At 37.2% G+C, this 22,414-nt stretch overlaps 1 protein-coding gene across 4 annotated transcripts in view; it reads left to right on the top strand.

The window, feature by feature from the left end:
- Positions 1-22,414, top strand: part of MON2 (MON2 homolog, regulator of endosome-to-Golgi trafficking) — a 67,983-nt gene that overhangs the window by 28,628 nt on the left and 16,941 nt on the right. For 2 of the 4 annotated variants that reach the window (XM_057425534.1, XM_057425533.1), the window contains exons 12-27: positions 925-1,157; positions 2,357-2,438; positions 3,134-3,315; positions 5,324-5,436; positions 6,025-6,129; positions 6,377-6,457; positions 6,549-6,622; positions 6,702-6,792; positions 8,225-8,326; positions 10,255-10,365; positions 10,960-11,135; positions 13,313-13,475; positions 13,990-14,283; positions 15,025-15,223; positions 16,563-17,191; positions 21,736-21,879. In XM_057425534.1, the coding sequence (XP_057281517.1) occupies positions 925-1,157; positions 2,357-2,438; positions 3,134-3,315; positions 5,324-5,436; positions 6,025-6,129; positions 6,377-6,457; positions 6,549-6,622; positions 6,702-6,792; positions 8,225-8,326; positions 10,255-10,365; positions 10,960-11,135; positions 13,313-13,475; positions 13,990-14,283; positions 15,025-15,223; positions 16,563-17,191; positions 21,736-21,879 (2,779 nt within the window). Of the gene's footprint in view, positions 1-924; positions 1,158-2,356; positions 2,439-3,133; positions 3,316-5,323; positions 5,437-6,024; positions 6,130-6,376; positions 6,458-6,548; positions 6,623-6,701; positions 6,793-8,224; positions 8,327-10,254; positions 10,366-10,959; positions 11,136-13,312; positions 13,476-13,989; positions 14,284-15,024; positions 15,224-16,562; positions 17,192-21,735; positions 21,880-22,094; positions 22,413-22,414 lie in introns of those variants that run through there. The other 2 variants (XM_057425536.1, XM_057425535.1) reach the window with 2 other exon arrangements.

The following is a 22,414-nucleotide window of genomic DNA, read 5'->3' as shown; positions in this document are numbered from 1 at the left end:
GAGGAAATTAGGAAATAGTGTTTGTTGGGAAAGCAGGTAGTTTTTGTAACAGACTGTCTCCCCTGTGGCAGCTACAATCTGTTTCCTGTTGGATTCGTAACTCGACAGATCCTCTGAAGAGGCAATGAGGCTACAGTTCCAGCACAGTGATGTTTTAATTGATTGCATAGTTTTTAAGCAGTGAATCATGTAGACATTTCCGTTTTATACAAATAGCTTCCGTTCTTTACCTATGCATTTAGGTAATGAATATTTGCTCAGATATTATCTAGCTATGACAGGCTTTTCCGGTCATGTAGATTCAACGATAATGATAATGGAACATCTGATTTGTTCTTAGCTTGTTACTAGTGTGTTCACACTGTCATGACTTTCTGACCTATTTCCTCTGTTGTTCCTGTGTAGTTCTGTGTTGTTCCTATGTGTTCTTCTGAATAGTTTCTGTTGCAGTGGTTTTAAGTAAAATAATAATAAAAGGAGAATAATTCATTCAGTGATGCTTGCTGGATTGCTCAAGGAAGTTGTGAATTCTCCATCCCTGGCAGTGTTTCAAGGTCAGGATGGTGTCTTGAGTGACATGGTTTAGTGCAAAGTGTCCCTGACCATGGCAAGGGGATTGGAACTAGATGACCTTAAGGTCCTTTCCAACCTTAACTGTTCTATGATTCTGTGATTTACAGATATAAATACTGTACTTGGAGTTTGTTCCCTTTCATTTAATTTTTATTTAGTGACTCATTTACTCTTTTACTTAATGACTTAATCAAGAAAGTTTTGGGTTTTTTCTTGAATTGCTACAGATCTTGAAGGGTGGTATTTGGGGCCTGTTTGTACTTAACATTCATCTGGAATCTTGTGTTTTATTGTTGTTTTTAATCACAGTGGTACTGTTACACACTTACTTGTCATGCTTCAATTTTTTAGTTTGGAAATGTTGGACAAAGTAGAGCCACCTACGATTCCCGAAGGCTATGCCATGTCAGTGGCATTTCACTGTTTACTGGATCTTGTCCGTGGTATCACAACCATGATTGAAGGAGAGTTGGGAGAGGCAGAAACAGTCAATGAAACCACAGCAGAGACGACTTCATTACTGACACAGTCTTCAGAGCAGCAAGACTTGCAGTCTGTATCCAACCAATCAGAGAAAGATCTAGGTATTTGAAAATGCAAACACTATTTAAATACAGAAGGTTTACATAAAGCAAGTTAAAAATACATGCTTTGGTGCTTAATTTTATTGTTTCTAAATCGTGTAAAAATTTGTAATGAAGTGGAGGTTGTTTTTGTTTTGTTTATTTGTTTTTTGTGACAGAACAGCAGCAGTCTCTAAAAAAATACTTGATATACTGCTTCTTTCCTATATAGCACCTTAGCCGTGGAATCCTTACGGTCGACTAATACTGCTTCACATGTGGGATGGAAAAAAAACGTAACAGACATTCTGTTCTCCAAAACTACTGTTCTGCCTTCTGCTTAAAGCTGAGATCCAAGGTTGCAAGAGACACCCTGACTGAGATGAAATGTGGCAGTTAAGCCCACATTATAGAATGTGTTTCTAGAACAAGATAAAAAGATGAACATTTTAATGGAGAGATTTCGAGTAAGATTGAAGTGCTTAGGGGAGAACTTCTGTAAGAGCAGAACAAATAGAAATTGAGGCGTGTATTTGTGCAGCATATGAGGAGTCTGTATATGTACTTACAGAAAGACTAATGTCTCAGGAGGGATTTTGAGTTGTGTATGAGTGAGAAGAGATGGCAGTGCTGCAGGTTGTACCCAGGAGGAGAGGAAAGAGACCTGTGCCTAGCGCAGTGGAGCTATCCATGGTGCTGCAGGCACGAATGCACCGGCCCAGCCTAAGGTCCTGGCGTGGCCTGGTGCAGGGAGGGAGGTGTGGAAATGATACTGGCAAGTTATAGGGCTGTAATTTTTTTCCTATTAAAGTAAAGAAATAGAAAATAAAGAAGGTGGCAAATTATAAATACCAGGGGAGAGTATTTTTTCCTTTGCAGCAAAATGAGTTTCTTGTCCCACATTTATGTGCTACTGAATGCATATTTTTTACAGACAGAGATTAAAAACAGTTATCTATACCTCTGTTAGATCTTTTTGGTATAGTTCAGGATAAGTTTTGCCTTGGTGACATCTTTAGCAATTTTACTTTAAGTGAGACTGTTAATTAGTACTGGTAGGAACGTGTTTGTCTATATGCTTATGTGCCTGTCTAAACATACATATAAAAGCACACTTTAAAAGATGTAGTAGCAAGGATTTTGTTTGTGATATATAATTGAAAGTTACTAAGAATAATACTGTGTTTCTGCTATAAACAATTATGTCTATTTCTTTCAAGTTAGCAGAGCTGTCTGGGAAGAAATGGTGAATGCTTGTTGGTGTGGTCTTCTGGCTGCTTTATCACTTCTGCTTGATGCAAGGTATTTTGTCTTTAATTTCTCTTGATTTTCTTCAAAGATGACATTCCCAGCTCTATTTTAAAATGACTTCTGATATTGGTCAAGCTGGAAGTTGCATGAGAGTGTGCAGTTCATGGCATCTGAGCAGATAGGTTTGTGGGTTAGTGATGGCTAGGTTGAGTGAGGATCTGTTAATAGTAAACAACAAAGCATCAACCTTTAATGTATTTCAATATAGAACAATTAATTACTTTTTCAAAGGCTTGCATTTAAACTATTTATATTATTTTTATTCCTTTTTACTTTGAATGTTTCAACACATTGAAGTGATTCTATCTATATTCTGATTACTGTTGATAAGATACTAAATTATGTCTCAGTACGTGTTAGTACTGTGCAGTCTTTGAAGTGGAAAAGCTGTTTACTAGATAATAACTTTGGTAACTTAATTGTCTCTTTCAAAGAATCTTTTGTTATCAAACACCATTTTCTGAAACTAGAGATAAATGCCTCCTCACATGCTGCTTTGCTAAATCATTCAGAACTAAAGACCAATTTTATAGGAAATGGTTCTGAAGATTTTTGTTGATTGGTTGTGCTTTCTTTTCAGTATTTGTAATGTTGACAGGTTTAAAGTCTGCGTTCTTGTTCCTTTCAGTTTCTTTCAGCTTCTGTACTGTGAATTGTTTTTTGCTAAACAATGTGTACTCTTTCAGCACTGACGAAGCTGCCACTGAAAGTATTCTAAAAGCAGAACTGACCATGGCTGCACTTTGTGGAAGACTGGGTCTTGTAACATCAAGAGATGCCTTTATCACTGCCATTTGCAAAGGATCCTTGCCTCCTCACTATGCCCTTACTGTATTAAACAGCACAACTGCAGCTCTATCCAGCAAATGTAAGTATATAGGTTTTCCCTAACTGTGCTTCCATGTATTCTTCAATAAACTTGAGTTTTCCGAGAATGCGATTCAAAAGATATATGCAACTGTAGAATTTGTCTATACTGGATTATGTTAGAATCCTTACTCTTTCACGGACACCCCCTTGTCGTGGGGAAAGAGCTTGTGTGCCCTTGTGAGATTGGGAGCTATGCTGGTGGTGGCATATGCCTCCGGTAGGGTCTCCCATGCCAGACAGGTCTCAACTGAAGGGTCAGACAAAGTGTGTCCATGGGCAGGATGTATGGGCTCGCTAGCCTTCGGGCAACCATCCTAGGAGAAGGACAGCTCTTAACTTCAAACCTGGGCAGATGGAGCTCGTTTAGCTCTGTAAGGCCATCCATCTAAGAGAAGGATACTCAAACCAAACCTATGACCTGAGGACTTTGCTGTCACTGTCCAAGCTCGCTAGGCCCTGGCAGATAAACCTCAGTTGTGAAGGGTAGGGCCAGTTCCACGCACGCTGTGCCTCACCTAAAAAATCCACTGCACAGGCCCGAAGGGTTTACCCACACTTGCAAAGCCCTGTAGCAACAGGTGAGGGACGAAACGGCAGGCAATAAGGTGCACTGGAAACTGCAGACCCAACCCTGCGTGCGAGTGGTTCAGGACATTGGTCGCTCCATAGTGCCGTTGTCTCCTTTGAGAACGCATGCGGAATTAGTCTCGAGGAGAAAAGACAACGTAGAAAGAATCTTGCCCCGCCTATACCACCTAAGGAGACCTTTCACTGTGCTTTTTGCAACTGGATTTGCCTATCCCACATTGGCCTTTTTAGTCATCAGCGTGCTTGTAGTAAGCGTGGGTAAAGCCCTTCCCAAATCTTCGCGAAGTCAAGCCATGATGATGATGAAGAATCCCCAAACAGGATCCAGACTGCCTGCTTTCCAGAACCAGTTAGTCTTGAAGCATTCTAGTGAACTTAAAAGTTCCCGAATGCTTAGCATATGTCAGAAGTTCATATTCTCAGGAGATCTGTTTACAATTCGAAAGATACATTGGAATATGTGATTAAAGCATTCAAATTCTGAAAGAGTCTCTGAGCAACTTGGATACTTAAGAGTTTGCTAGAATGTCCTGCATTTGTGTTCTACTACAGACTTTTCTGCAGTTGTCTCGTGATGGTAGTAGTTACTGTGTAAATGGAAGATCTTCCTTTCTGGTCTCTCTTCCACTTACAAGAGGTTGAATTGGTATTCCCCACATCCTGAGAGAATGTTGTAATTCATGGGATATGCCAGTTGAGGATGTACTCAATTTCGAATTTTGAAAATGAGTTACTATGTACTAAGAAATGCAAATATCTGGAGAATATGCAGATTGATATAAATATGAATTTAAAACAGAACACTTTAATCTGGGAATAAGGACAAATACCTTTACTCCAGCCCAAAAGCTAACTTTATTATTAGTTTGTAAGTCTGTGAAGCAGTATGCATGACTGAGCTACATGAATCTCTATGGAGGTGAAGCAGTGAACTTAAGGTTACTCTTCCTTTTATAGGTGAATTATAAAATGGGTGTCCTGAAGTCTTGTATTGGAAGAACTTCATGATATAGCATTTATGACACCACCATTTTTTTGAGTGCACTAGTACAGTGATAGCACACAGTGATACCATTTACACACAATCACCAGAGGTAAATGGGTTGAGAAGTAGTCTAATGCTCGTATTGTAGCACAAATATCCCAGTCGTGACATAAAATGTATTAATGTGTTGCAAGAAGTATCTAATAGCGAGAGGGAATAATTACTGGCTCCTTTAACTCTGTAAGGCAATGACATAATAATCTAAATATGACTAAAGGTCTTAAAAGTGACCTACCTTAAAACTGTGGAACAAAACTTCTCTGAACAGCGTTTGCCAGAAGGTGGTTGTTACTACCAGTAAGTACTGGATGTTAAATACAGATTTTATATATATATTTTATTTTTTTTTTTTACTTTCTCCATTTTCCTCTAGCGTATTCCATTCAGGGACAGAATGTTCAAATGATCAGTCCCTCAAGTGAGTCTCACCAGCAGGTCGTAGCAGTAGGGCAACCCTTAGCTCTTCAGCCACAGGGAACAGTAATGGTAAGTACAACTTGTAAGTGATCTCACCCTGCTTAACAGCTTCTTTCTGCGTCTCACTGTGTTTCAAAAATAGGCAATAGATAAACAGCGTTCTTGCAGATAATGGTTATCAGAACCTAAGCTTTTAATTTGGAACAGCCCTGGAGAGCAAAGTTCTCGAAGTGTAAGGAAGACTTACTCTTGTTTTTCATCTGACTTATCTTAGCAGCTGCCATCCATTCCATTTGAAAAATCCTAGATCTTGGCTCTATTATGTGCCTGTGTGTGAAGGTTCACTTACATGGGTTTTTTAAGATAGACTCTGATTTTGTGGAGAAGATACACTTAAAGCTGAAGTACTCCAACTTGTGTCTTTTCACATTTGATAAAATGTGAAACTGGGAGGAGAGGGAAATGATAAAATCATATTCAACCCCAGCAAGATAAGACTGAGACGACGGGATGCTGAACTGCTTCTCTAAAAAAGATATATTGCATCATTGCAAACAGAATGTAATCTTTATTTAATAAAAATTTGCAAGTTTCCTAGAAACACTGTTGTTACAGAATAATAAGAATAGTGTGGTTGTTTGTTGTGGTTTATTTTAGCTGACTTCAAAAAATATCCAGTGTATGAGGACATTACTCAACTTAGCTCACTGCCATGGAGCTGTTCTTGGTACATCGTGGCAACTTGTCCTGGCTACTCTTCAGGTATAGAGGCAATATTTATGCCTTGTTTTTTTGCTGTAATTTGGGTTTGAGTTCTTATGTAAGCAGTAGAAGAAGCTTTGGTTCTACTCATGGTGTACTTTGTATTGCCTTGAGTAAGTTCTATAGAATTCCTCTTGAATTTTGTTTGGCTTGAAGGTTGCCAGCTAGCTCAAGGACACTGCTAGTTTCCTTGCTAAGAGGAGCCTGAAAACGCTATTTTTCTGAAAATGATTGTTTTGTATTTCAGCACCTTGTGTGGATTCTGGGACTGAAGCCTGGAGTTGGGGGTGCGTTAAAACCTGGAAGAGCTGTAGAAGGGCCCAGCACAGTAAGCATGACCATGATTGTTCATTTTAGAGTTAATGATTATGTAGTATTTTCTGTTGCAGTCTGTAAGACATTTCTATCTCTTTTGCAAGGTTCTGACTACAGCAGTTATGACTGATCTGCCAGTTATATCCAACATACTTTCAAGGCTTTTTGAAAGCTCACAGTAAGAAACCTTATTTGGTAACTAAAATAATATGTGTGTTATCAAGCTTGGCAGTGTTTTGATAGCTGTTATTTTTCAGGTACCTCGATGACGTGTCTTTACATCACTTAATAAATGCCCTTTGCTCCTTGTCTCTGGAAGCTATGGATATGGCCTATGGAAACAATAAGGTATAGTTTTTTAGTTTCTTTTTAGATGTGTTTGTGAAACAGAGAGAAGAGGTACATTTATCATAGAATCATGGAATCAGCTAAGCTGGAAAAGACCTTTAAGATCATCAAGTCCAACCTTTATCCCAGAACTGCCAAGTCCACTGATAAACCATGTCACTAAGGGCATCTACATGGTTTTTGAACACTTCCAGAGTCCTTTAAGCTAATTGTTTCTGATATTAAGACAGTAATACATTTGATACTCTAGAGTAAAAAATTATGAACCAGAGAGTGTCTTGTTTGTAATGGTTCATACAGTTACTAAATTCTCTTGAATATTCTTACTGCATTCCTGCTGTTTTTTGTTAACTAAGGAATGTCATATATTTCTATTAATCAGATTGTGGATGGATAAAACTTTTAAAAGCCCTTGTAATTTCAGAGGTTAGGGATTCTGAATAGCACAGTATGTTCTGTGAGGTGCTCAGTTTCATTTCAGTTTTCTCTTATAATACACTTCAGAAGAAGCCTGACAATTTAGATATTGAAAACCCCCTGATAATTCACATTTACTTGGGAAAATGGTAGTATTCCTGTCAGCCTCAGTAAACAACCTTTAGTCAGAAAGGTTAAAGACCCTGTGATTGTAAAAGATTGAGTATATATTTTAGTCACAATTGAATTCCAGAGGAGAGTTTCTGAAAATTTTTCTTTGATCTATTACAGTAGAGATAATGGTGACAGAAAATATGTGTTACAATATTTGCCAATTACAGTAACAGCAAATGAATTAAAACAAGCAAAGTTTGTGTTTAAGTAAGAATAAAATATCAGCAGAAATAACAACAGAGAATAATTCCAGCACAACAGTAATTTTGACTGTATCTTGACGTAAAAAGAACCCTAAAAATTAGAAAAAGCTTATCACTTCTGTACTTGATGAATGGGAAAATTATCATATTCCTGCAGGGAATTTATGAAGCTGATGGAATATAAAGCATAAGGGGATTCTTAAATGAAATATCCTTTATTGTTTGTTCATATATAAACTAAACTTTAAAAGTTTTCATGGGGAAAAGACTATTTGTCTAGTAACATATGTTATGAAACTGTTTGGAGGGAGGACTGTGTAAAAATTTCAGTTTTGAAAGGAGCATCAGTAACTCTGGTTATTGTCAAACTTGGAGAAAACTATATGGAAAATTATGACAGAAGTGTTTTTCATGGTATGCTGTTGCTACCCCCTTGTGGCTTCTCATGAAGTACTGCAGATGCTGTGGAAATTTCCCAGCCATGCTACCCAAGCTGCTGGGACAGCATTCACAGCCTACAAAACACAGTACTTCAGTGAGATGAGTTGCACCTTAATTTGTAAATTATAATGTAGCAGCAGGCTCTGACATTATCTGAGTCACCTCAAAGTCATGTGTTCAAATTCCATTTTATTAAGGAACCATCACTTTTTGCTGTTGCTAAATTACTGGAAACAGGACTAGTTAACATGCACAGGATTGAGATTCTTTGGAGACCTCTGACCGGTCATCTTATGGAGGTAAAGAATTGTTTTTATACGTTGTACTAGAAGTTAGTTTGTATTAATAAAGATCTTGTGGAAATACATTTGTAAAGTGTAGTTTTTAAAAACAATTTAGATTGCTTTTACATGCACTTTGTTTTTGCAACTTGAATGCTTCACAATTTTTTTTTAAAAGTGAACTTATATATTTAAATTCAAATATTTTAATAGATCTTATTGACTTTTAGGTGCCATCAGTCCTTATATGTTTTAAACACAGCAATGTTTAAAATGATCAATTTATGTCATATATATGTTATAACAAAGGTAACGCAAACAGGTTTCACTTTGGATTCACGTAGTACAAATATCTAGGAAGATTTTAATATGTTTTTGCATCCTTACCAAATAGATTGAAGTCACTGGATTTAGTAACAAAGGGTTTGCTTGTTTTAAAAATACTTAAGCTAACATTTTGAATGGTATTTTTAAGGAAATACTGTACAAATATAGGTGTCATAATCCTACATATTTCTTCAGCATTTTAACTTCAATATGAAAAATATGCTCTGTCAAGGAAAAAAAATCTTAAATTTTGAATTTGAAATTAGAAACAGGTAATGGAATATAATTGCAAAGTTTTAATTCTCTATACAGATATGTAGAAGAGAGAAACAAGAACAGGGTTTGATTTAATGTGGGTGAAGAAGAAAGTTTTTCTTCCTCATTTTTCAGAAAGTCTTAGACTTCCTCAGAACCAGTGCATTATTTCAAACCGTATTAAGAGGGAGCCATCTGTAACCTGATTTATGCAGATCGTCTTTGAGGTACAGTAAGGAAGGAGAACACCAGTGCCAAATTCAGTTAAACCCAAACTGAGGGAAGAATTTGTTATCTGGTCAAATTCAGAGCATCATGAAGTAGTTTGAATTCTCTCTTTTTTTTTTTTTTTTATGTAAGGTAACAAACATATAAGCAATGCAGGAGAGTAGCTATTTCTTGACTGCATTTTTGAGCATTAAGCTGGCTCTTCTGCATTGTCCTCTTTTTCAGTTTGATTAGTGATTGATAAGGGAATGTCCAAAACACAAAACTGCCAGCCTTCCTAATGATCCTTGCCTTAGACTTTGATTCTGGATTCTCATACCACCTGAGCTAGGGCTGGAAGGGTAGGTGGAAATAACTGTGCAGAGGTCAATGAAACAGTGGACTTACCTGATTTGTTTCAGGGCAGTGTATCAGTTATGGGAGTACAGTTCATACTAGGTATCTATGAACTGGATTTGCAAAACATTTGTAATTTTTCTGCTCTAAAAAAAGCAGTTAGCAAAACTGTTAAGTTTAGATAGGTTCGCAAAGAGAAGACACACATTTGAAACTTCAGCTTAAAATAGTGTTTGCTACTGTTTTGAAATAATGAACTGTAAGGCTTATTTTATATTCACTGTGTAGCTACTTTTTGTATTTGAGAATATCGAAGAGCAGATGCTTTCTGTGTTGGCTACTGTCATGCTTCCTCTCTTGATTATGTGAAGCAATGTGTGAAAGATGAAGCTTTGAATTTTATAGTAGCTTAAGGCAAAGTTGAACCTGAGAGTTTCAGGCAGTCATTGAAGAGTTGTTTGGTGCTTTTTAACCAATCACTCTCTGAATTAGCAGTTAGTATATTCATTTTGGGAAATGTATTGGCTTGAACTGCTGTGGTTTTCATTATTTCTCCTTCTGTGTCTTTCACTGCTTCCTATTGCTTCCTTATTCAGAAGGTATGTTTGTCCAAAAGATACTACTTTTTGTTATAAAAAATAATTTTATCATCTAGAGATCTATTGTATTGTTGTAAAAATATTATAATAGTGTATGTAAATTCTAATATAATTAAAAATACCCTTTTTTAATATTGTTACATATATTCAAATCTTGGTTAAACAAAAGTGACTTTAAACAAAACATTGATGTGTTTTCAGGTGTGTCAGCATCCAAACTCCAGAATGAGAGAATGGGGAGCAGAAGCTTTAACTTCTCTCATTAAAGCAGGACTGACATTCAGCCATGATCCTCCATTATCTCAAAATCAGGTAAAGTAAGTTTAAGAGCAGCTGCTTTCCTCCTTTTCTGGAGCTTAAAATGAACCTGAAATCAAAATCTTCCCTAGAGGAAATTTTCTACAGTTCAATGAATTAGGGGCATTCATAAAGCAGCTTTACTATTGAGTTTATAAAGCCTACAGCTGTAACATTCCAGTGTAACTATTGAAAATTACCTCATGCATTCTAATGAACTACCTTCCTTACTTGTTTCAAATGCATTACAAAAGTGGTGAGGCTTGCATAGTATGTCCATTTGTTAGAACAAATTACAAATCACCCTCTTGAGTGTAAAACAATTCCAGAATGTTTAGAAGTGTATATGTGATACAGTGACAGGTTAAAAATAAATTGCCTGACCTTCTAAATCACTGCTATTCAACCCATTATTAATAAAACATTCTGATATTTTTACTTTCTCTTTTGTTGAGGTTCAGTGAACCTCTCTTTTTATTGAGGTTCAATGGGTAGTTTTTTCAAGGTCTCTATAATAGGAAGCTGAGTCTAGCCCTGCTGGGTGAGTGTAAAGTTGCAAGGATCAATTAAATTTTAGCATCCTCACTATGCTTTATTGTTAACTTTCAGAGACTGCAGTTGCTGTTACTGAATCCACTAAAGGAACTGTCAAACATTAGTCATCCCGATATCGGGATCAAGCAGTTGGAGTGTGTGCTACAGATTTTGCAAAGTCAGGGTGACAGCTTAGGACCTGGTTGGCCATTGGTGCTTGGAGTCATGGGGGCAATCCGAAGTGATCAAGGGTAAGTGATGGAAATGAAATTTTAAAATCGAGTAAGATAAGAGCAGTAGAATAATTCCACTTTTTTTTTTCTCGCTTTAATAGTCACCTCAATAATAACCATCATTTTCATTGTTATTTTTACTTGTGAACAATTTTACTCAATAAAAGTAAAATTTTTAATGTTTCCTATGGCACACTTTTCTTTTACTGAATTAACCTTTCAGAAGAACAGGGTGTTGTTCCACTCTAGTGTCTCCAGTGATCACCGTGCAGTATACACTGAGGAGTGCTCCTGGTGCCAGTTCATTTGATCTTAACCATCTGCTGGACACGTGTCTGGTGCTTGCAGATAATTCTGTATGGCTTGGCTGTTGCTCACAGTTCTTCTGTTGCTCCTTTTTCTTCCAAAATCTTCAGGTAGTCTCTAGTGTGTGGCATCTTCTGAACACTCTCTGTTTTTGTTGAAGCCTTCCTCCCTAAATGGGTGCTGGTAGCACAAGGGTGGAAGTTTATTTACTTGCTGTGGGTGAATCCCTTGACTGACTAGCACAGCTGACTCTTGCCAACAGAAGGGGAATGTTACAATGGGAAGTGAGAGGTGAAGTTGCCGGGAGTTTTTCGAAATGAGCAGTAAAATGAACATCGGACCCTGGACTCTAAGTGCCAAGAACTGTACCCGCACACTTAGACCATATTATTCTTTCTTTGGTGCTAGTCAAAACTGGCACCAGGGTAGGACATCAAATAACCCTGGTATCAAAAGAATTCATGTTGGCATCTCTCTCCTTCCACCCCATCTTAGCTTCTGCCTTCTGGACACATGAAGACCTGCTAGAGCCCCTTCAAATGCTTGAAGGGTTTTGCCCTTGTATCAGTATTGCTTGCTCTAGCAGTAGCACTCCCTCCAATCCCCAAGGATGTTTACATACATGGTTGTGAGCATCCTCTTTTTGGTAACCATGCTTCCTTTGATACCTGCTGTTTCCATACTTGGTGCAGTGTGTTCTGTGGTTCCTACATGCCTTTTGAGTTTCAGTTTTTTTGTTGATGGATAAGAACCAGCAGAGATTCCTTCTCAAGATGATTTTCAGATCCCTTTTCATCTCAAACCCATACCTCGCTGGCAGATAACTTAATATATTACTAAGATCTTGTGTTATATCTTTGTCTTCTCCAGCAAAGCATATGGAATAATCAACTACATGGCATTGTCTGCCAACCTCATATCAACTATAGCAGGAAAAACATTAAGCAAGCCTCATTTTCCTTGGGAAGCAGCTGGATTTCTTACCTGATTTATAGCTGTGAGCACATGATTCAGTGCTGTTATCATACATTACATATAAACTTACTGACTGTGACACTTTCTTCACAGAAGTTTCCCTCTGCTCAGTGAACATCCTGGATTCCAGGATTCCAAGGTTTTAGTTAAAGATGACCTTGCTGCTTCTGAGACCTCCTTCTCACGAACCTTTTCTATACTACATAGTATTTTATCTTAGCCAAAATCTTTTCCAAACAACTGCCATTAAGTAGATATTTCATAAATATTTTGCATTCAGAATTAAATTCTGAATGCAGACATTAAATAGGAATGTATTTTTATTTATTATGGAAGATGCATGCTAACATAATGGTCTCACTTGCTTTCTGTACTACATTTTTATTTAATGTTTGCATTCAGAAGGCAAGATATTTTGAAAAGATTTTGTCCAACATAATATGTATTTTGCCTACATGTTTGGCATACTTTAAGTGATTTGTGATTGCTTGTGCAAGAAACTGTCCATAAGAGCTTACTCTTTGATTATTGTGTTTAAACTTAAGCTTTGTTTTGTCTGTTGGGGCTTTTTTAGCTGACACATTTAAACTAAGAAGTCCTAGAACTCTAGATCAGAGAAGTGGACTTCACGATATAAAACTAGTGAGGGCCAGTGGAGAATCTGAACTTCATTAGCTAGTTAACATGGACTAAAACGCTCCATCAGAATTAGAAGCTTCAACCCAATACCTGTAAAAAGCCTCTAACGTAAAGCAGTTAAAATGTTGCAAATTAATCTCAAAAATGCTAAGTGTATTTTTTTCTTTTTCTAAGTAATGCTATCTCCTGAGGTATTGCATTCAAAACATTGCTGTGCTCTTGAAGAAATTAGAAATGAGTGTGTGCGTGTTTTGTTTTTGTTTTGTTTTTTTAAGAGAGTCCCTAATACGGACTGCATTCCAGTGTCTTCAGTTGGTTGTGACAGACTTTCTTCCAACAATGCCGTGTACTTGTCTACAGATAGTTGTTGAAGTTGCCGGGAACTTTGGACTTCACAATCAAGAGTTAAATATTAGCTTAACGTCAATTGGTTTGTTGGTGAGTTTTATATCAAATACAGTGATGCTGCTTCTGACTCTCTTTTTTTTTCTTTTTTTCTTTTTTTAATTAAAATTAATATGTAGTCAATGCTACAAGTTAAAGCCAAAACCTATTTTTTGAGTTCTTAGTGAACTCCCATGCTGTCATTTGGAATTGTATGTAAATTGAGTGAGCACAATTTATCTTTAATCTGCATGACTCCAGGGTTAGTTAAAGAAATAGTGTTGTATTGTAACCATGTTCATCAGTATCTTATTTTTAATACATTCTCTCCCTTTGTAGTACTTCAGGTGTAAATGGAACCTTAAAGCTGAGGCTAAGAAAAAATACTTTCTACACCTTTTGGTATTTATGTGCTGATTTTCTTCCATCAGTGTAGGGAAATTAGTATCTTGATGTACTTCACAAAATATTCTTAAATATAAAAAATGAGAAACAATTTACTGCGTGATTATTAAGATCATTATAATATTTTTATTGTATAACAGCATATGTCTTATTTATTTTGTAGTGGAATATTTCAGACTACTTTTTCCAAAGAGGTGAAATAATTGAGAAGGAGCTAAACAAAGAAGAAGCAGTGTTGCAGAAACAGGCAGAAGAAAAGGGAGTGATGCTGAATAGACCTTTTCATCCTGCATCACCATTTGACTGTCTTTGGTTATGCCTGTATGCAAAACTTGGAGAGCTGTGTGTGGATCCCCGACCTGCAGTTAGGAAGAGCGCTGGGCAGACATTGTTTTCTACTATCGGTGCTCATGGAACTTTATTGCAACATTCAACATGGCACACAGTAATATGGAAGGTATGATGTGCAAGACTCCACTAAAGGTTTTCTAAATTGCATTCACATTTTGATAGCCACTGACATGCTATTTTAATATCAATTAGCTAGTTTATTAAGATTTTTAAAGACGACAGTAACATATGGTGGCAGAAATGTGATTTCTCGGGGAGTGAGGGTGTTTTTTAACGCTTTCTGTGTCTCTTAAAACCTCTTATGAAATGTGAATTTTGTATTTTGATCGTTACTTTCTTACTCAGGACTTGGATAAAAGTCTGTTTGCTTCCTACAAGGAGAAGTGACTCATTTTTTGTGCAAAAATACAGAGATGTTTGAGGGTCATTTGATTGGGCTGATGTGATATTAGACTGAGCTTTTGGCTCTCTTTGACAGAATATGTGAAATGCCCTGTTCTGGGTCACAGTCATGTTGATTGTGCCTTATGTAAAAATCAGGCTGTAGCTGAGTCTGCCTATTGTATCTAAGAGGTATCCGAGATCCACTGGTTTTAGCCTTCAGTTAGTGCTAACACTGTCCTCAGTGGTTTTGATCATGCTGTTTCTAACCCTTCTCAAGTGAACATCAGTTGGCAGATTCTTACTCTTAGCTGTTGCAGAGACTGTTTAGAATAAGGGAATACTCAAGGTGACCCAGTGACAAAAAAGATAATGGAAAAATTACTGGTTTTCTTACTTGTTTTACCATGAATACAACTATGTTATTTGAAAAGTTGCCTTTTCCCTCTTTTTCTGACTATTACAGGTTTTATTTCACCTATTGGATAGGGTTCGAGAATCTTCTACCACAGCTGACAAAGAGAAGATTGAATCAGGAGGAGGCAACATTCTCATTCATCACTCAAGGGACACAGCTGAGAAGCAGTGGGCTGAGACATGGGTATTAACACTGGCTGGAGTTGCAAGAATTTTTAACACCAGGAGATACTTACTGCAGCCTTTAGGTAAAATTTATAGTTAAAGTTAGTGAGAGATACAGTAATAAACTTTCTGCTCTTGTATTTTTTTTTCCAGTGAAAGTACTGGGCAAGAGTCGTAATCTTAGCTTTAAAATGTGTTCTGTTTTGTCTCACTTCAAATGTCATGAAAATTAGAGTTTTTAATTCATGCTCCTTAGAGTCAAAAAATTGTAAGTACCAATTTAATCTTCCATATCACAGTACCTGAGATTAAATCTTAGTAGTCACAATTCTGGGTGCCAAATAGCTTTAATAGCTTGTTAAGAGTAATAATTTTTCTGTTCTTTTGGTTGTGAGAATATCTTTCCTTTTGTCTTTCTAAGGTTATGCAACACTTGCCTGGAACTCTTCCATGGCATCAGTGTGTCAGGTTTAACCAGTGCTCTTACAATATAAAGAGGGCTTGCTGGTAAAGTCAGTGAAGTATTGAACATTTACGTTGTACAATTGTATGTAGTAGTATTTTACAGTAGCTTGGTAAATAACCTAATGTTTAATTTCTATAAGGAGGAAGCAATAAAGAAACAGGGAATGTATAATTTGCATTACATTAATGTAACTTCACCATCCCATAGTATGCAATTAATATATATATATATATAAAACTAGGAATAAGTTGTCTGTTATTTTATTTTGGTTATTTGTGGTACAAGTTATCAACATATTAGTAGCTATCAGGAGTATTGGTCATCTGCAGAAATGTAGTAGATTTTAAACTATATTAAACCTGAATTAAAACTGAATAAAAAAGAAACCATTACAGGAGTATTTTAATTATTTAGAACCTGTAATTAGTAACATAGAAAATTGGAAGCTAAAGCTAAAATCGATGAAAAACTCAGACTTCAAAAAAAAAAAAAAGAAAGAAATCTCTCCACAGTGCAGTTATCAGGGCAGTTTAAAATCAAATCTTTATAAATTAATTGCATGACTATACATTTGACTCATAATTCCTTGTACGTGCTTAAATCAACAGGCATCTGGTATGTATAACAGCTGATCTGTTTCACTGTACTGAATTAAGAAAATACATGTTTGTGATATGGGATGGGGTGTGATTTTTTTGCCACTGAATTCAACATGAATGTAGATATATTGTTTCATTCTTCATATTTGTGTGTTTCTGTGTTCCATTCATTCTTTCTGGTTATGATTGAACTGATAACATTCTGAAAGTCATTCAAGCCATCATCTAACCTCATGGAATATCTATGTATTAGAGCAACAAGTACTTGAACAGCCTTTTAGAGACAGAGTGGGTGGGAAGAGGATGCAGAAGTCCGTTCCAAGTTGATATTTTTTTCCCCTCTCTTTTCTTAAATAGGAGACTTTTCCCAAGCCTGGGATGTTCTTCTTGATCACATCCAATCAGCAGCACTCAGCAAAAACAATGAAGTTTCCTTGGCTGCCCTGAAAAGCTTCCAGGAGATCTTACAAATTGTGTCTCCTGTCCGAGACTCTGAGAAACCCGATACACCACCTGCTATCAATGTTTCTGTACCTGTGGTGGTAGGGACAGCAACTGCCACTAGTCTTGGCAGATCATTCATGAGAACTGACTCCATAGGAGAAAGAATTGGAAGATACAGTGGATCTGAACCACCTGTAATAACAGATGAGATTGAAGATTTGAATCTTTGGTGGGCAGCCTGGAACAGCTGGTATAGGATTGGTTCAGAAAGTACAAGGCCTCCAGTTACTTGTGATAAATTGACTTTCATTCCCAGCCAGCCTTTTCTTACAGCTTTAATTCAGATATTCCCGGCTCTTTACCAACACATCAAAACTGGTTTCAGCATGGATGATCTCCAAAAGCTGGGTGTCATTTTGCATGGTGCTGTTTCAGTTCCAATCAGTTCTGATGCTTCCCCTTTCATCCTTCCATCTTACACTGAAGCAGTTTTGACAAGTTTACAGGAAGCAGTGCTTACAGCTTTAGATGTTTTACAAAAGGTAATAACGTGACTTCAAATATGCGGTGAAAGGTAAACTACTCTGTTCTCAGAACTATAGTTTGGTGACTTAAACATGATTTTTTAATTTGTAATTGGACAGTGTATTGTAATAGAACAATCTGATCTCCATTCTTGGTGCAACCCGAGTGCTCTGCATTGAAAGGAATGGTGTAATCTTTATGAAAGGCACTTTTACTTGATTACAGAAATACCTTAAGTGTTGTGCTGTGTTTGTATTCATTTACTTGTGTTAAAGTGTTGTACTGTTACGAAGGTCTGTACATGGAGTTGAGGGAACAGGCCCACAGACCGTGTTCCTTACATTGCCCAGGTACTACCATAACAAAGTCTAGAAGACTAGTAATCATGAGAACTTTGAGTTCATGCAAAACATAAAGTATAGAAGGCTCTCTGGCAGAGCTCTTAGCTTCTTACCTCTGGTTAATGAGTTAAGGAAAATGCTTCATATCTGCTTAAAAAATTCTTACTACAGAACTCACCCTCAAAGTATACCCTTCATGCAAGTGAATCTGTAAACACCAAATTACGATGCCATCTTTTTGGTTAGTTAAAAAAAGAAAAAAAGTAGTGCTTCTTTCTTTCTGGAGTTGTAAAGTATCTCCTTGCAGAATACACTGTTCATTCAGAAAACTTACTTATTCAGAAGAAGCAAAGTTGATAATGAATGAGATAATGCATTTATATTAAGCACTGCTTAAAAAAAATATAAGTCCTGAAACGCCCCAAAAGACCTACTTGGGGAAATGTCAGAATTAGAGCCATCCACATGACCTGACTTCATTCCCTACGGACTTTCATTTTATGACCACATTGCGTAACTCTGTGGTCATACCTTTCCCCATCAATAGGATCCTGCCCCATTTAGCTCATAGACCACATGGTGCCGACTCGACAAGCAGCAAAATTCTGTATCTTGTTTTCTTTTTGCTTGGTGTGGGTTGACTTATCTCATACTTACTTAAACCCCACAAGCAAGCCAGAATCATTATCTTGTAGTCATTCATTTAGTTTATGGGATTAACAAATATTCATGAATGTAATTTGAGAACAGAGGCATAAAATTAGAAGTTTGGTATTAAATATAAGTTTTGTGTGTGGGGATACAAATAACATGAAGTTTTAATGTTGTATCTGCTACATTTTCATCCTTTTCCAGTCAGCCGTGATCTTCTTGTGGCCTCCACTTTCCAGCAGTTTAGCCCTGCCCAGGTCCTTTTTTTCCCCTTGTAATCACTCCATCTATTCATCTGGGAATTTTCTATTTCTTTGCTGGTCTCCTTATCCATGTTAAGTTACTGTAGCTGAAGTTCTGTTAAACAGTAACAGAAAAACTCACTATGAGAAATGGATATCTCCCCCTTCCCTCTTGCAATCTAAATGGTTAGTGTGGCAGTTACAGGACTTTGCAGATACAGACTTAAGTAGGAAGGTACCTCAATTTTTACAGTATCTCCCAGTATAAAAGCTATAGCCCATGACAGTAGCTGCACTGGGAGTTGTTAGATTAATCTGAACGATTAAAAAATGTAAAGGTTAGTACCAGGATGCTTTAAAGCACAAATTTCTGCAAACAGAGTCCTGTGTCAATTTTTACAACAAACAGCAATCTGCAGAGGATTTTATTTTCGGGTTTGATTGTGGTTTGTTGTTGCCTGACCATTACTTTTTGATTTATGCATCTCTCTAGTTAAGTATGTAAATAAGTGCACTTAATGCAGTAAATAGTACTCCGTTTTAATAGCCAGCTCTTAAAGGTACTGAAAACATCCTTTGTCACACACTCTGCTAGGCTATTTTTTATTTTTTCTGCATCTTAGATAAGTTATCCAATGTCAGAAGCATAAACGTCATTGAAAAGCAGTTTTAGTTAGATGAATTTTCAAAACTAAGTTACTTAATTCTCCCTTTTATCATATATGGATAATTTTTAGAGTTGAAAATACTCCAGTAGACTGAATAGAAAATGCTTCTATTTGTAAATTAAAACTTTTACAACAGTTTCATAAAGTATTAAGAGTAAGAAGCTACTCATGCACAGACTTCAAATAGGAAATAGTTGTTGGTTTTGTTCACCAGTACAGAACAAGTAGCATCTGAAATTTTTTGCCACTGATCCTGAAATGAATAATAATAATAAAAATCTTGGAATTAATGGCAAATATATTTTGAACTTTGGCTATTACAGATCATAGAATTGTTTAGGTTCAAAAACACCTTTTAAGATTGCGGACTCCAACCATTAACCTAATACTACCAAGTCCACTGCAAAACTCTCAATGCCACATCTACATGTCCATTAAATACTTCCAGGGAAGGTGATGATGACTCAGCCACTCCCCTGGGCAGCCTATTCCAGTGCTTGACAGCCCTTTCAGTGAGGAAATTTTTCCTAATATCCAGCCTACAGGTACAACTTGAGGCCATTTCCTCTTGTCCTATTGCTTCTTACTTGGGAAAAGAGACCAACACCCACTTCACTATAACCTCCTTTCAGGCAGTTGTAGGGAGCAACAAGGTCTCTCTTGAGCCTCCTTTCCTCCATGCTGAGCACCTCCAATTCCCCCAGCCACAACTCATAAGAATGTGCTTTAGACCCTTCACCAGCTTCATTGCCCTTCTCCGGACTGCTCCAGCATCTCAAATGTCTTCCCTAGTTCTGCTGCCCACACAATACAAACCATGATGCCGTTGGCCTTCTTGGCCACCTGGGCACACTGCTGGCTCAGACCTCGGCAATACCCTGAGGTCCTTTTCCACCAGGCAGCCTTCCAGCTGCTGTTCCCCAAGCCTCTAGCGGTGCATGGGGTTGTCGTAGCCCAAATTCAGGACCCAGCTCTGAGCCTTGTTGAACGTCATGCAACTGTCCACTGTCCATCGGTCCAGCCTGTCCTCATCCCTGTGCAGAGCCTTCCTAGCAGATCAACTCTGCAAACTTACTGAGCGTGCACTTGATCCCCTCATCCAGATCATTCATAAAGATACTAAGCAGACTGGTCTCAATACTGAGCCCTGGGGTTTCTTAAGACAGTCTTCTTTGGGTAGTGTAAGTTGGACCTGTGCAAGTAAGCTGCATCTATACAAAAGTTACCTAGGGGTTTGTAGATGCTCCCTTTCTCTTTCTAAGCCATCTGTTGGTATATAAAATATTTTTTATACCTTTTCTAATAGGTACGTAACCTTGCATTAACCTGTTAAATTTTAGTGCAGTGACTCTAGTGCAGGAGCCTATCAGCTGAAATTTTTTACAGTGTTCAATACATTAAGATGAGCAGTTAAGCACCTTCTGCCACACAGGTGAGTTTCTAGCATCAAAACATCTTTTATGGAGTTCAGTACAGTCTTGAACTTGAGCACCAGAAAAGGGATGTGGCTTTTTAGAATAAGTGCTGCACTATATTCATAATGTTGATAAAGCCTTTTGAGCACTAGACATGTGCTCTGAATTGCAGAAAGCTGAGGAAGAGGGAAAGGCCATTGATGATTCACGGAGTGCTGTGCTGCAGGCTGTAGATTGCCCAAGGGTGCAGCTAGGTCTGAGGGTGATCTAGCAATAACAGTGCCTGTAGCCCCTGGTGGTTTGCTTCCCCTTATGGCTGGGGACTTGGGATATTTTCAAGCTCATAACACAGCCCAAGTATGGAGGTTGCACTCAAAACAGCCATTGGAGCTGTTGGTACCTTGAGTGAGTTGAGCCACAATTTGTCATGGATGATCTGTGATTCATGAATAGTGGAGTTGATTTCTCCCCAGAGAAAAATGGCAGTACCAAGCACAAGGTCTTTTTGTGGAGCAATAAATAGACTGTTTCTTGAGGCTTTGAGAGGAGAGACTTTGGGAGGAAAAAACAAGGCATTTAAAATGACAGAAAATAATTGGAGTAACTTCACAGAATCATTGTGTCTGGCTTTGAAAATAAATGCCCTAAGATTGCCTTGGGATTTATATTGCAGCAGGAAATCATTAGCCTATGACAACATGATATTTCATTGACATCTTAAAAGCACACCCTTCCTGAAATGTTTTCCATTTTAAAGCAAGATTATGAGTTTCAGCTATACCAGAATCATATCATTCTCATTTTATTTATGTTCCTTTCTGCAAGACACAATTTTAACTACTTACAAAAACCTTGTATGAATTACTTCTGAGATTTAAGTGTTCCTTGAAGTAGAATTTAAAGACGTGTCTGAGATCAGCAGACAAGACTTATATAAGGCATATTTTGCTGTCATGTCAAAGCAGAATTTGTGAAGAGAAGACAGCTTTTATTGGATGGAATGAGATCTATGTATTTATTAAATTATATATGTCCAGACAGCTTGCCACTTAATTAGCTTTAATGAAATAATAGAACTTACTTTCCTTAAACTGTTAGAACTATGCGCTGTCTTTTATACAGCATGCCTCTTGCATAGTCTTACATGTGAATTTTTCTTTAGGAGCTCTTTTTACTGATGCAAATTTTTGAATATGAAAGCTCAAGCTAACATATTTAAGCTTTTGTATTTTCTTCTGGTATAGGCTATATGTGTGGGCTCAGAAAGTATGCAGATAATGTATCCTGCAATCTTCGACCAGCTGTTGGCCTTTGTAGAATTTTCCTGCAAGCCTCCACAGTATGGACAGCTGGAAACAAAGCACATTGCAAATGCAAAGTATAATCAGGTAATTAACTGGGAATCTCATTTGCTTCATTTGGCTGGTGAACCCAATTCAGCTTCAGCTATAGGTTGTTCAGCAAGATGCATTTATTCCATCTGTAAACCTCTGCTGTGCATGTTGTGTAACAAGTTATTAGTATTTTTTTACATGCCTTTGTTATCTTCATTTGCTCCCTCTGAATTCTGCTTTGCTTTTATACTTTGTATTCCTTTGTGTAGGAAAGGTCTTGCCTGGACACCAGTTGTAGTGAATGCGTCTGAGTTTGTCCAGTGAATTAATCTAAAATAACTTGTCCTACATGTGATATCAGATTTAATAGAAAGACATGATAATTTTGGATGGAGAAAATTCCCTCAAGCTGCAAATTTTTTAATTGCACGTGCTGCAAAAAAATGGGACATGTTCCCTAATTCTTTTTAGCTGTGTACTCTGCTGTTCACTAAGCATGAGCATCTGATTCAGTGTAATCAAATAGGTAACTATTATGTATGTATTAATTTTTCTTATTCTATTTGTCCTGCAACACAATGGAATCACA

This window comes from Pezoporus wallicus, unplaced genomic scaffold, assembly GCF_028554395.1.
Source record: "Pezoporus wallicus isolate ANWC-B61680 ecotype Strahan unplaced genomic scaffold, APGP_CSIRO_Pwel_v1 contig_4722, whole genome shotgun sequence".
NCBI classification, from domain to species: domain Eukaryota; kingdom Metazoa; phylum Chordata; class Aves; order Psittaciformes; family Psittacidae; genus Pezoporus; species Pezoporus wallicus.
This window is presented reverse-complemented; position numbering and strand designations above follow the sequence as displayed.